General features: G+C 37.9%; 1 protein-coding gene across 3 annotated transcripts in view; it reads left to right on the top strand.

Annotated features, from left to right (window-relative positions):
- The window catches only part of AGMO (alkylglycerol monooxygenase), a 392,091-nt gene that overhangs the window by 128,867 nt on the left and 247,175 nt on the right, over positions 1-16,049 (top strand). For all 3 annotated transcript variants that reach the window (XM_025290925.2, XM_025290926.2, XM_006066995.3), the window contains exon 4: positions 5,487-5,590. In XM_025290925.2, the coding sequence (XP_025146710.2) occupies positions 5,487-5,590 (104 nt within the window). The remainder of the gene's footprint in view (positions 1-5,486; positions 5,591-16,049) is intronic.

The raw sequence follows: 16,049 nt of genomic DNA, 5'->3' as shown, positions 1-16,049 counted from the left end.
CTTGTTTTCCCCAATTCTGAAAAGTAACAGAGGTAAGACAGTGGGATCCAGTTACTGTACCCTGTTTATACAGCTGTACTTCATTGAATGAAGGCTTGTGTTACACACAGTTTTTGATAGGAAGTCAATGCTTTTAAAACAACTATAGAGACAGGTCTTTAACCTCCACCCTGGTGGATTCTTTGTTCTACCATTTAGCTTCTGTGGAGGTTATAAGAAGGTAGTTTCAATATATATTATTGCCATCTAATCAAATCATCTACTTAGCTCATCCACTTATGAACTTGAAGCATAGATATATTATGATGAATTTTTTACACAAATTCTGAAAGGTCCAATGAAATAATTTTGATTCGTAGTGAAGTTTCTTTGTGATACATTCTGAAATGTTCAATAATGAGTATGTTCTAAAGAGAAAATGGTGTTTAGATGCCTTCAAATGTTGAATCTATAAAAATATCATGTATGAAACGAGTTGCCAGTCCAGGTTCAATGCACGATACTGGATGCTTGGGGCTGGTGCACTGGGACGACCCAGAGGGATGGAATGGGGAGGGAGGATGGAGGAGGGTTCAGGATGGGGAACACATGTATACCTGTGGCGGATTCATTTTGATATTTGGCAAAACTAATACAGTTATGTAAAGTTTAAAAATAAAATTAAAAAAATAAATAAATAAAAATAAAACTAATAGCAAAAAACAAGAAGCTTTAAAAGATTTAGTATGTTCATTAGATTTATTATTTCTTAATAGTATCCCATACAACATCTGAAGATTTTGAGTGTGATGGGATTCTTTGTAACTCTCTTATTCATAGTTATACAGGTTAATCAATAAACCGCAGATTTAGGTTCTAGGTTATTTCAGGGATAATGCCTGGGAAGTTTGAGGTCATTATGGTGAAGTACTTCTTATTTGTGTAGGAATAGTTTCCTTCATTACTTGAGTAGGAATACAGGGTCATTACTGCTGCTGCTGCTGCTGCTAAGTCGCTTCAGTCGTGTCCGACTCTGTGCGACCCCATAGACGGCAGCCCACCAGGCTCCCCCATCCCTGGGATTCTCCAGGCAAGAACACTGGAGTGGGTTGCCATTTCCTTCTCCAATGCATGAAAGTGAAAAGTGAAAGTGAAGTTGCTCAGTCGTGTCCAACTCTTCGCGACCCCAGGCTCCTCCATCCATGGGATTTTCCAGGCCAAAGTACTGAAGTGGGTTGCCATTGCCTTCTCCAGGGTCATGACTAGGAATGATTAAAAAATTGTGGACCGATTAGAATCTACATTAGATATAAACTGATGTCTTGTGAAAATACTTGCCTCACTTGAAAATATATGACTTAAATAGAAATGACTTCTGATAAGCCTATCTATTCATAATCCTGTTCATAATTTCATTCTCACAGAATTAAATCTTTCTTATATTTCATTTGTTTTCCAAAACTCTTTTTGCACATTTTGTTTGATAACTCCCTATATAGATTGTGTGGATTACAATAAAATGTAGAAAATCCTGAAAGAGATGGGAATACCAGACCACCTGACCTGCCTCTTGAGAAACCTGTATGCGGGTCAGGAAGCAACAGTTAGAACTGGACATGGAACAACAGACTGGTTTCAAATAGGAAAAGGAGTCCATCAAGGCTGTATATTGTCACCCTGCTTCTTTAACTTATATGCAGAGTACATCAGGAGAAATGCTGGGCTGGAAGAAGCACAACCTGGAATCAAATTTGCCGGGAGAAATATCAATAACCTCAGATATGCAGATGATACCACCCTTATGGCAGAAAATGAAGAACTAAAGAATCTCTTGAAAGTGAAAGAGGACAGTGAAAAAGTTGGCTTAAAGCTCAAGATTCAGAAAACAAAGATCATAGCATCTGGTCCCATAACTTTATGGCAAATAGATGGGGAAACAGTGGAAATAGTGGCTGACTTTATTTCTGGGGGGCTCCAAAATCACTGCAGATGGTGATTGCAGCCATAGGTAGACTACAGTCCATGGGGTTACAAAGAGTCGGACACAACTGAGTGACTTCACTTTCACTTTACTCCTTGGAATGAAAGTTATGACCAACGTAGACAGCATATTAAAAAGCATAGACATTACTTTGTCAACAAAGGTCCGTCTAGTCAAGGCTATGGTTTTTCCAGTGGTCATGTATGGATGTGAGAGTTGGACTATAAAGAAAGCTGAGCGCCGAAGAATTGATGCTTTTGAACTGTGGTGTTGGGGTGTTGGAGAAGACTCCTGAGAGTCCCTTGGACTGCAAGGAGATCCAACCAGTCCATCCTAAATGAAATAAGTCCTGATTATTCATTGGAAGGACTGATTTTGAAGCTGAAACTCCAATACTTTGGCCACCTGATGCGAAGAACTGACTCATTTGAAAAGACCCTGATGCTGGGAAAGATTGAGGGCAGGAGGAGAAGGGGACGACAGAAGATGAGATGGTTGGATGGCATCACCGACTCAGTGGACATGAGTTTGAGTACATTCTGGGAGTTGGTGATATACAGGGAGGCCTGGCATGCTGCGGTTCATGGGGTCTCAAAGAGTCGGACACGACTGAGCGACTGAACTGAACTGAACTATATAGATTGTGGCTTCCCTGATAGCTCAGTTGGTAAAAAAATCTGCCTGCAATGCAGGAGACCCCAGTTCTATCCCTGGGTTGTGAAGATCCCCTGAGAAGGGGAAGGCTACCCACTCCAGTATTCTGGCCTGGAGAATTCCATGGACTGTATAGTCCATGGGGTCACAAAGAGACAACTGAGCCACTTTCACTTTATATAGATTGCTCACAGAGCTTTCATTGGCTAAATGAAATCTTTTTCTTGTCTAAGAAAAGTCCACCAGCATTGACTATATTTATGTCTATCTCTCCATATATCCATGTTTTTCATTAAAACTCTAACAAATTATTCTGTCATGTGCCATGTATTTTAATGTGTGTGTGTGTGTGTCCATGCTAAGTTGCTTCAATCTTATCCAACTCTTTGTGAACCTATGGACCATAGCCCACCAGGCTCCTCTGTCCATGGGATTCTCCAGGCAAGAATACTTGAGTGGGTTGCCATGCCCTACCCCAGGGGATATTCCCGACCTAGGGATCTTACCCTAGGTCTGTAGAGGTTATAAGAAGGTAGTCCCAATACATATTATTATGCATCTCCATGTCTCCTGCATTAGCCGATGGGTTCTTTATAACTCTGATTATGTGGCAATTGCAAAGACTAATAACTCAGTATTTCCACTCTTCACTTCAGTTCAGTAGCTCAGTTGTGTCCGACTCTTTGCAACCCCATGAATTGAAGCACGCCAGGCCTCCCTGTCCATCACCAACTCCTGGAGTCCACCAAAACCCATGTCCATTGACTTGGTGATGCCATCCAACCATCTCATCTTCTGTCGCCCCCTTCTCTTCCTGCCCTCAATCTTTCCCAGCATCAGGGTCTTTTCAAATGAGTCAGTTCTTCGCATCAGATGGCCAAAGTATTGGAGTTTCAACTTCAGCATCAGTCCTTCCAGTGAATATCCAGGACTGATTTTCTTCAGGATGGACTGGTTGGATCTCCTTGCAGTCCAAAGGACTCTCAAGAGTCTTCTCCAACACCACAGTTCAAAAGCATCAATTCTTCGGCGCTCAGCTTTCTTTATAGTCCAACTCTCACATCCATACATGACCACAGGAAAAACCATAGCCTTGACTAGACAGACCTTTGTTGGCAAAGTAATGTCTCTGCTTTTGAATATGCCATCTAGGTTGGTCATAACTTGCCACTCTTAGGTTCACTGTTAAGTTCCCATGTATCCAAACCTATTTTTTTTTAAATATGATCCAGCAATCCCACTGCTGGGCATACACACTGAGGGAAAGAGACACGTGTACCCCAATGTTCATCGCAGCACTGTTTATAATAGCCAGGACATGGAAGCAACCTAGATGCCCATCAGCAGATGAATGGATAAGAAAGCTATGGTACATATACACAATGGAGTATTACTCAGCCATTAAAAAGAATACATTTGAATCAGTTCTAATGAGGTGGATGAAACTGGGGCCTATTATACAGAGTGAAGTAAGCCAGAAAGAAAAACACCAATACAGTATACTAACGCATATATATGGAATTTAGAAAGATGGTAACAATAACCCTGTGTACAAGACAGCAAAAGAGACACTGATGTATAGAACAGTCTTATGGACTCTGTGGGAGAGGGAGAGGGTGGGAAGATTTGGGAGAATGGCATTGAAACATGTAAAATATCATGTATGAAACGAGTTTCCAGTCCAGGTTCGATGCACGATACTGGATACTTGGGGCTAGTGCACTGGGACGACCCAGAGGGATGGTATGGGGAGGGAGGAGGGAGGAGGGTTCAGGATGGGGAACACATGTATACCTGTGGCAGACTCATTATGATATTTGGCAAATCTAATACAGTTATGTAAAGTTTAAAAATAAAATAAAATTAAAAAAAAATAAAATTTCAATATATACCAGCAGGGATAACTGTCATATCATATGATTAATTCTATCTTCTATATTTGTAGCAAAGGACAAAATTTAAATTATTTAGCTAAGAACATACTTTCTTATAATAATATAGAATATATGTAATTCTGGTAGAAAATGAAATAATGAGGGCAGAATGAAAAATATGGGCTTGTTTTTTAAATTCTATACATTTAGATGGTCATTAGAGAGGCATGTTGCTGCAGAAAAAACAGACAACTATCTTTTGGGTTCATATGAATTTCAAGACAGTATGAGGGCAATTTGAATAATGCTTAATGAAAATTAACAGTTTACTTTTTTTTTTTTGAGGATAAACAGCAGTTATGTGGGACAGTTTTAGAAATGTTAGTGTTTGGTGAGATATGGGAAGAAATATATGTAACTATTAGTTACTAATATATATATCTATAAATGAAACTGAAACATTAAATCTTATGGCCAAATATTATTCTCCGTTGTCTCTTACTCCAATAGACAGATTTTGACATTTATTAAAAAGCCATTAGAGAAGAAAATGGTATAATATTTCATTTTTAAGTTTACACACCATTTCTCCCATCAGAGTATTCTTCTTTAATTAGAAATATGTTAACACATGCTGAAAAATTATCGCAGTGCATTAACTGTTTTGTTCGAACATTACAAGTTAGATTTTATGATCTGTTATATTGTAATATGTTAGCAAAGTGTAAATTTTGGAAGTCATTTCAGTTTGCTGGAGGCATTTAATTATATCATATACACTATACATATTTATTGGCTATGTTTCAGTTTTGTTTATAATTCATTTCCTCTCTGCTTCCAAAAATGATTCAAGGCAGCTCATTTTAATTATATTGGCCTGCTTTTCCAGAGATAGTCCAGACTTTTCTTTCTCATTCAATAGAGCAGCACACACAACTGAAAATGGAAATTGCTTTGTTCTTATTCTCATGGCTCATTTCAAATTATGTGTTTTGCAGAGGTTAACATTATGTGGGCTGGTCACCAAACACACCACAGTTCTGAAGGCTATAACTTATCCACAGCACTGAGACAATCCGTCCTCCAAATTTACACTTCCTGGGTAAGTTTACAAAACTGAATTCATGTGATAATATAATTTCATTCAGTCACAGCTGTTCCTATTTCTTATTCTGAGTAAATGAATGGAAGGTGTTTTGCTAAAACACTTCTTTCTCCTCTATAAGGCCAGAGACTGAAGTGTTTCTTTCTCCTCTGTGAAGCCAGACACATAAGAAGCAAGTGGTATTGTCCAAAGGTACTCTTTTTTTTTGACAGCCCAAAAGTCACTCTGAGGTGTTCAGAAAGGTGAGAAAGTGTCTGGCTGATCCTTATTTACTGACAGCAAAGAAGCTAATAGCAACAGTATATTGCTGTTGCTGCTGCGTCACTTCAGTCGTGTCCGAGGCAATAGTACTAATTAGTAACAATTAGTAATAGAGTACTAGTAGCTCCAGAAAGAATGAAGCAACTGGGCCAAAGTGGAAACAATACTCAGTTGTGGATGTGTCTGGTGGTGAAAGTAAAATCCGATACTGTAAAGAACAGTATTGCATAGGAACCTGGAATGTTAGGTCCATGAATCAAGGTAAATTGGTAGTGGTCAAGAAGGAGATGAAAAGAGTGAACATTGACACCTTAGGAATCACTGAACTAAAATGAATGGGAATGGGCAAATTTAATTCAAATAACCATTATATATACTAATGTGGGCAAGAATCCCTTAGAAGAAATAGAGTAGCCCTAATAGTAGACAAAAGAGTCCAAAATGCAGTACTTGGGTGCAATCTTGAAAACAACAGAATGATCTTGGTTCATTTCCAATGCAAGCCATTCAACAACACAATAATCTATCTATGCCCCAACCACTGATGGTGAAAAAGCTGAAGTTGACTAGTTCTATGAAGACCTATAAGACCTTCTAGATCTAACACCAAAAAAGATGTCCTTTTCATTATAGGGGATTGGAATGGAAAAGTAGGAAGTCAGGATACTTGGAGTAACAGGCAAGTTTGGCCTTGGAGTACAAAATGAAGCAGGGAAAATGCTAACAGAGTTTTGCCAAGAGAACCCACTGGTCATAGCAAACACCCTTGTCCAACAACAAAAGAGACAACTCTATACATGGACCTCATCAGATGGCCAATACTGATATCAAACTGATTATATTCTTTGCAGCTGAAGCTGGAGAAGCTCTATACAGTCAGCAAAAACAAGACTTGGAGCTGTCTATGGCTCAGATCATGAGCTCCTTATTGCAAAATTCAGAATTAAATTGAAGAAAGTGGGGAAAACCACTAGACTATTCAGGTATGACCTAAATCAAATCCCTCTTGATTATACAGTGGAGGTGATGAATAGATTCAAGGGTTTAGATCTGGTAGACAGAATGCCTGAAAAACTATGGAAGAGGTTCATGATGTTGTACATGAGTCAGTGACCAAAACCATGCCAGAGAAAAAGAAATGCAAGAAAACAAAGTGGTTGTTTGAGAAGGCTTTACATATAGCTGAAAAAAGAAGAGAAGCAAAACGTAAGGGGGAAAAGGAGAGATATATCCAACAGAATTCAGAGTTACAGAGAACAGCAAGGGGAGATAAGAAGGCCTTTTTAAATGTACAATGCAAAGAAATAGAGGAAAACAATAGAATGGGAAAGACTAGAGATTTCTACAAGAAAAATGGAGATATCAAGGGTACATTTCATGCAAGGATGGGCATAATAAGGGACAGAAATGGTAAGGAACTAACAGAAGCAGAAGAGATTAAGAACAGGTGGCAAGAATACATAGAAGAACTATACCAAAAAGGTCTTAATGACCAGGATAACCATGATGGTGTGGTCACTTATCTAGAGCCAGATACCCTGGAGTGTGAAGTCAAGTGGACTTTAGAAAGCATCATTATGAACAAAGTTAGTGGAGGTGATGGAATTCCAGCAGAGCTATTTCAAGTTCTCAAGGATGATGTTGTTAGAGTGCTGCACTCAATATGCCAATATGCCAGCAAATTTCAAAAACTCAGCAGTGACCACAGGATTGGAATAGGTCAGTTTTCATTCCCATCCCAAAGAAGGGCAATGCCAAAGAATGTTCAAACTATGGTGCAGTTGTGCTCATTTCACATGCTAGTAAAGTTATGCTCAAAATCCTTCAAGCTAGGCTTTCAGCTGTATGTGAACCAAAAACATCCAGATGTTCAAGCTCAATTTAGAAAAGGCAGAGGAGCCAGAGATCAAATTGCCAACATTCACTGAATCATAGAGAAAGCAAGGGAATTCCAGAAAAACATCTGCTTTTCCTTCACTGATTACATGAAAGCCTTTGACTTAGTGGATCACAACAATTAGTGGGAAATTCTTAAGGAGAAGGAAATACCAGACCACTCTCCCTGTCTCCTGAGAAACCTGCATGCAGGTCAAGAAGAAACAGTTAGACTCTTGCATGAAACACCTGACTGGTTTAAACTTTAGAAAGGAATATGACAAGGTTGTGTATTGTCTTCTTGTTTATTTAACTGTATGCAGAGTACATCTGGCAAAAGGCAGGGCTGGATGAATTACAAGCTGGAATCAAGATTGCTGGGAGAAATATCAACAACCTCATATACACAGATGATACCACTCTAATAGCAGAAAATGAAAAGGAACTAAAGAGCCTCTTGATGAGAGTAAAAGACAAGAGTGAAAAAGCTGGCCTAAAACTCAACATTCAAAAAACTAAGATCATAGCATCCTGTCCCATCACTTCATGAGAAATAGATGGGACAAAAGTGGAAGTAATGAGAGATTTTCATTCCTTGGGCTCCAAAATCACTGTGGACAATGACTGAAGCCATGAAATTGAAAGATGCTTGCTCCTTGTAAGGGAAGCTATGACAAACCTAGCCAGCCTATTAAAAAGAGAGACATCACTTTACCAACAAAGGTCCATATAGTCAAAGCTATGGTTTTTCCAGCATGTATGGATGTGAGAGTTGGATCATAAAGAAGACTGAGCACCATAGAACTGACTCTTTTGAATTGTGATGCTGGAGAAGACTCTTGAGAGTCCCTTAGACTGCAAGAAGATCAAACCAGTTAATCATAAAATGAAGTCGCTCAGTCGTGTCAGACTCTTTGCGACCCCATGCACTGTAGCCTACCAGGCTCCTCCATCCATGGGATTTTCCAAGCAAGAATACTGGAGTGGGTTGCCATTTCCTTCTCCAGGAGATCTTCCCAACCCAGGGATTGAACCCCGGTCTCCCGCATTGTAGGAAGACGCTTTACTGTCTGAGTCACCAGGGAAGTCTAGTTAATCCTAAAGGAAATCAATATCGGAAGGACTGATGCTGAAGCTGAAACTCCAATATTTTGGCCACCTGATGTAAATAGCCAGCTCATTGGAAAAGACCCTGATGCTGGGAAAGATTTAGAGCAGGAGAAGAAGAGGGCAACAGAAGATGAGATGGTTGGATGGAATCACCAAGTCAATGGACATGAGTTTGAGCAAGCTCCAGGAGTTGGTGATGGATAGGGAGGCCTGGTGTGCTGCAGTCCACAGGGTCACAGGGAGTCTTACATGATCTAGCAACTGAACAACAACAAGGACAAGGAGCATGATATACTGACAGTGTATCTCAATTCAAATATATGCAAAGATTTCATTAGAAACTTTAAAAAACAGTTGTTAAAAAAATCAATTCCCAATTCTGCATGCTGAAGTAAAATCCAAGTAAATCTTCTGCTTTTTATTTACATATTAGAGCAGTTAGTATAATGCTCAACAGAAAATTTGACTCCAAAATATTTTGAAACAAGGAAATGACAAGACTAATGAATATCAGAATTTGCCTCTAGTTCTAAGGTTTTGAGACACTGGACAAACCTGTTCTACCAGCTATCAGACATCTGTGATTTACTCTTTAACTCTTGCATTAATAGCTGTCTAAAATACTGCTACAAATGCACCTTGAGCTGGAATGTCAAAACTATCAATGTACAAGGGTATTCATCAATAGCTTTTACTAACTATAAATTATAATGATCTAATATTTGTATGGTTCTCAATAGCTTGTACGAAAGACACCATTTATTGAATATTTTCGATGTGCCAGGCAATCTTCAAAGACCTCTTTATATATTTGTTTGATCTTTCTGGCACAGATACTATTATAGCTCTCATTTCAAAATTATAGCTGACTCCACAATTCAGTCTCAAAACTAGTAAAGGGTGGAGTAGAATTTGAACTCATTCACCCTGGCTACAACGATCTTGACCTCTACGCTGAATCCTCTCTGTGTTCCTGTGTATCACCTTTCACTTTTGTCATCTCCTTTGATCCTCACAAATAAGCCCCATGCTGTACTAGATTAAGTATTACTATTATCAAGACCTTTAGATCAATGAGGTTAATTACACAGCTAGTAAGTGACAAAGCCTCGTATTTGTAATCACATGCCTCACATAGTCTGTAGAAAGATATACTGGCATGTGTTCTGACCCAGACAGATGCATAGGCCATACAAATGGATAAGCCAATGATGGTACTAATACGTGTCCTGAAATGGATATTGAAAGAAATCAACCCCCTCCTCCCCACAGCAGTGCACCTATGTTATAGCCTATAATTTCTTAAGCCTGTTGTAACCAAGTACCACAAACTGGGTGATTTAGAACAGCAGAATTCTACTGCCCCACCATTCTGGAGGCCAGAAGTTTGAAACCAGTGTTTGCAGGGTCAGCTCCTAGGGGAGAGGCTGTTCCAGTCCTTTCTCCTAGGTTCCCCAATCTTGGGGAAATCATGGGGGTCCGATTTCACATGGGGGTCTCCCTGCATCTGGGTTCAAATTTCTCTTTTTTTAATAAAGATACTAGTCATACTCAATTAGGAGCTCACCCTACTCCATTATGAGGACCTCTTAACTAATCACATCTGCAGTGATCCTATTTCCAAATAAGGTCACATTCTGAGGTATTTAGGGAATAGAATTTCAACACATGGACTTTATAGAGAAATGATTCCATCTATAACACAGCTCTAAGCAATATAGATGAAAAAGATAAATAGGCAATTCCCCTCTCGTATCTTCTATAACTTGTTCTGGAACTCTAGATGGTTAAATGTAGAAGAAAATACTCTCTCTTACACAGCTGTATATAGCTCAAGAGTTGTTCAGGGCTTCAGTGAATGGAGGGAAGGACAGGCCTTTGACTAGGGAGGGAAATAGTGTCCACCCTCCTTTCTTAGGGAATAGCTGCATTAATGCAAACTTCTATTAACCTGTACAAAATAGGTTGAATATATGACTGATTAAAATACTAACTTCAAAGATACTTATTCTCTCCTGATGTATATATTACTCTTTACATAATGATAGCTCAAACCTCCAGTATTTGCATTTTGGAGGAGGAAGTCTCCAAGAAATGATGTAGCTGTGTTGGAAGTTGCTCCAGGGAAACATGTTATTAGTGAGTTAATTACCTGAGCAATTGTCAGAGGAAAATTTTTATCTGAGCATCGTAGATTTCAGAAGTAGAAGAAACCTGGGAGATTTATATTTAAACCATCTATTTAAATATATTATATTTAAACATAATACATATATTTAAATAATCCATTTTTTATAGCCTCAGAATGAATCTCAGGGGAGCCCACTGTATCATACAATATTGAACACTGTCATTTGGAATTTGAATTCAGGCATCTGACTCCCATCTTTATCCTGGCTTAGCTTGTGTCCTTTCCCCTATTAAGCTAAAACATCCAAAAATACAGATTATTAAAAATCTAAGTGAAATGCACGTTCACATTTATTTATTGCCAGACTATATTCCCTTTATAACCTCATATCACTTTGCTACAGACACAGAAAATATGCTGAACAAATAAACTAGCATTGGGAATGCATCACAAGCTGCTAATCTGGGGTGGAGATGGGGAGGAAGAAAGGATGTGCAGTATAAGACATGAAAGGAAGGGATTGTAAATCAGCCTGGATTCTTGGTTAATATTTGTAGGTGTGTTTGAAGATAACTTAGATGGTCTGTGATGGTTGTCACTCTACGATAGGTCTTTCTACACATTAAAATCAAAAAGAGCTGTCAGCTCTCTTCATTTTCTTTGAGTCTTTTGTAGGATTGTCTCCATTGACACAGCTACATAAGGCATATAATTTGGTGGGTACTAAGGTAACAAGGTATTTTAGAGCACATAATAAACTGATTTGTGAAGTGAAAGGCAAGATTAAGCTCAGAGTATTTTCTTTCATATTACTATGAAAATTAGGGTGGTAGGCCTGTCATTTAAAGTAGTTTAAGATGAGAATTGAAAATTCAAGAATTTATAACATTCTTTTTGCATTTTTAAAACCCAGTTTTGGCTAATTTAACATTACTCATCCCCAAAGAGCTACAATTAGTGGAGTACCTTTCCCTCCCTCAAATTATTGATTCATTTTTATTGAAGTATAAAACAATATGTTACAAGTATACAAAATAGTGATTCACAATTGTAAAATTTATAATCAATTTATAGTTGCTGTAAAATATTGGCTATATTTCTTGTATTGTAGAATATATCTGTGTAGTTTATTTTGTACATTATAGTTTATACCTCTTAATCCCCTATCCCTATGTTGCCCCTTCTGCAGTTTAAGTGAGGCTTATTTATTATGTAATTAAATATATGGTTTTACTTGCTATTCAGTCTTTTATTATATATCTTAATATAATGCCTTAAATATGATAGTCTCTTCACTTTGCAAATAGTAAAATGTGTCTAGACTCATGAATATTGTGTAATATGTACTAGGGTCAGGATTAACATCTCATTTAATTCCCAGTTTATAAATAAAATAATCTGAAAGCTACAGCTTTATATTGAAAACTTAGTTTTAGAAGTGCTCAAAAAATAAAAGAATGGGATCAGTCAGGGGGATACAGGAGCCAACTTGAAGGAGCTCCCAATGGCCATAATGCGCAACAATTTAATATATAACATAGTGTGAAGTCATAATCCAAAGTAAAAAATAAATACATTTGAAATCAGTCTGTACTGACATGTGAAAGTGAAGGTATCTGTTGCTCAGTTGTATCTGACTTTTTGTGACCCCATGGACTGTAGCCCACCAGGCTCCTCTGTTCATGGAATTTTCCAGGCAAGAACACTGGAATGGGTTGCCATGCTCTCCTCCAGGGGATCTTCCCAACTCAGGATCAAACCTCTGTCTCCTGCAATGTATACAGATTCTTTACCATCTGAGCCACCAGGGAAGCCCCTATAATTTCAAATACATTTGAAATCAGTCCACAATGACATAGATCAATGATTGAATACATAAATAAATAGGAACAAACAAACAGAAAATGAAATACCCTAAAGAATTTGAAATGATATCTGTAGATAATGCCCCCTTCCAGGAAACTGGGATTAATGCCTAATTTACCCCTTTTACCCTTGGACTTCACTCTATTCATATATTTATTTTTATGCTGTGGAGTACAGCGTGTGGGATCTTAGTTCCACAACCAGGGATGGAAACTGTCCCCGCTGCAGTGGGAGTACGGAGTCCTAATCACTGGATCACCCAGGAAGTCCCTGGGCTCTACTTTAAAAACACCTTTACAAAGAATAGAGTATGGAAAGGGGACAAAATTTGGGTTGGGAATTTAACTTTACAGTGGAGAAACTTAGCAATCAATCAATCAAAGACCAAAGTTAACAGCAGTGACATCTTAGTAGCAGGTACCATTTGATAAGATGTGATAAGAAATATATGCTGGTGACAGTATGTACCCTATGACAAGATACAGAGGAATGAGTATTTACCCCCATGGTCTCTGTCACCAAAGCCCATAATCCCAGTCTAACCATAAGAAAAGACATGTGTCAATCTCAAATTGAGTGACATTCTACAAAAATACCTAGCCAGTATTTGAAAGGGTAAAGGTTATGAAGCACAAAGAATGTCTGAGAAACAATCACAGATCAGAGGAGGCTATAAGATAAAAACTAAATGTAATGTTTTATCTTAGATGGATCCTAAAGTAGAAAAAGCATATTGGTGGGGAGAAACAGAACTAGTGAAGCTTAAATTAAGGTGTGGAGTTTAGTTAGAAGTAATGAATGGCTGTCAGTTCCTTAATTGTTTTGATGCAGTTTAGTAATATATTAACAATAGAAAGATTGGGGTGAGAATATGTGGCAACTTCCTATCTTTGCAACCCTTTTGCAAGCATAAAGCTATTATAAAACAAACAGTTTATAAAAAGATAGAACCACATTTCCATACCTACATTTTCAAACTCAGGGGCATGATAGATCATATACTGACTCAAGAAAAAAGCAACTTAGACCTAGTCATTACCAATAGTCATTGATTCCTAGGACCCCCTAGAATATCATGAAGAGCACTGATTCAGCCATGCTATTTTATTTTATTTTAATTGGAAGTTAATTACTTTACAATATTGTGGTGGTTTTGGCCATACATTCACATGAATCAGCCATGGGTGTACATGCATTCCCCATCCTGACCCTCCCTCTCATCTCCCTCCCAATCCCATCCCTCAAGGTCATCTCAGTACACTAGCCCTGAGCACCCTGCCTCGTGGATCAAACCTGGACTGGTGATCTATTTCAAATATGATAATATTCATGTTTCAATGCTATTCTCTCAAATCATCCCACCTTCGCCTTCTTCCACAGAGTCCAACAATCTGTTCTTTACATCTGTGTCTCTTTTGCTGTCTTGTATATAGGGTCATCGTTACCATCTTTCAAAATTCCATATATATATATATATATATATATATATATATATGTTAATATACTGTATTGGTGTTTTTCTTTCTGGCTTACTTCAGTATAATAGGCTCGAGCTTAATCCACCTCATTAGAACTTCTTCAAATGCATTCGTTTTAATAGCTGAGTAATATTCCATTGTGTATATGTACCACAGCTTTCTTATCCGTTCATCTGCAAATGGACATCTAGGTTGCTTCCATGTCCTGGCTATTTTAAACAGTGCTGCGATGAACATTGGGGTTATGCATGTCTCTTTCAATTCTGGTTTCCTCAGTGTGTATGCCCAGCAGTGGGACTGCGGGGTTGTATGGCAGTTCTATTTCCAGTTTTTTAAGGAATCTCCACAGTGTTCTCTATAGTGGCTGTACTAGTTTGCATTCCCACCAACAGTGTAAGAGGGTTCCTTTTCCTCTGCACCCTCTCCAGCGTTTATTGTTTGTAAATTTTTTGACAGCAGCCATTCTGACCAGCATGAGATGGTACCTCACTGTGGTTTTGATTTGCATTTCTCTGATAATGAGTGATGTTGAACATCTTTTCATGTGTTTGTTAGCCATCTGTATTTCTTCTTCAGAGAAATGTCTGTCTAGTTCTTTGGCCCATTTTTTGATTGGGTTGCATATTTTTCTGGAATTGAGCTGCAGGAGTTGCTTGTATATTTTTGATATTAGTTGTCAGTTGCTTCATTTGCTATTCTTTTCTCCCATTCTGAAGGCTGTCTTTTCAGCTTGCTTATAGTTTCCTTTGTTGTGAAAAAGCTTTTAAGTTTAATTAGGTCCCACTTGTTTATTTTTGCTTTTATTTCCATTACTCTGGGAGGTGGATCATAGAGAATCCTGCTATGATTTATGTCAGAGAGTGTTTTGCCTATGTTTTCCTCTAGTTTTATAGTTTCTGGTCTTACATTTAAATCTTTAATCCATTTTGAGTTTATTTTTGTGTATGCTGTTAGAAAGCGTTCTAGTTTCATTCTTTTACATGTGGTTGACCAGTTTTCCCAGCACCACTTGTTAAAGAGATTGTCTTTTCTCCAAGAATTGTATGTTCTTGCCTCCTTTGTCGAAGATAAGGTGTCCATAGGTGTGTGGATTTATCTCTGGGCTTTCTATTTTGTTCCACTGATTTACATTTCTGTCTTTGTGCCAGTACTATACTGTCTTGATGACTGTTGCTTGATGTTGTATAGCCTGAACTCAGGCAGGTTGATTCCTCCAGTTCCATTCTTCTTCCTCCAGATTGCTTTGGCTATTCGAGGTTTATTTGTAATTCCATAAAATTGTTAAATTATTTGTTCTAATTCTCTGAAAAATACCATTGGTAGCTTGATAGGGATTGAATTAAATCTATTGATTGCTTTGGGTAGTATACTCATTTTCACTATATTGATTCTTCTGATCCATGAACATGCTATATTTCTCCATCTATTTGTGTCGTCTTTAATTTCTTTCAGCAGTGTTTTATAGTTTTCTATATATATGTCTTTTGTTTCTTTAGGTAGATCTATTCCTAAGTATTTTATTATTTTCATTGCAATGTGAATGGAATTGTTTCCTTAATTTCTCTTTCTGTTTTCTCATTGTTAGTGTACAGGAATGCAAGGGATTTCTGTGTTAATTTTATATCATGCAACTTTACTGTGTTCATTGATTAGCTTTAGTAATTTTCTGGTGAAGTCTTTTGGGTTTTCTATGTAGAGGATCATGTCATTTGCAGTGAGATTTTTATTTATTCTT

This window comes from Bubalus bubalis, chromosome 8 (genome assembly GCF_019923935.1).
Source record: "Bubalus bubalis isolate 160015118507 breed Murrah chromosome 8, NDDB_SH_1, whole genome shotgun sequence".
In the NCBI taxonomy this organism is placed as follows: domain Eukaryota; kingdom Metazoa; phylum Chordata; class Mammalia; order Artiodactyla; family Bovidae; genus Bubalus; species Bubalus bubalis.
The sequence above is the reverse complement of the archived record's forward strand: the minus strand, read 5'-3'. Positions and strand labels throughout refer to the sequence as shown.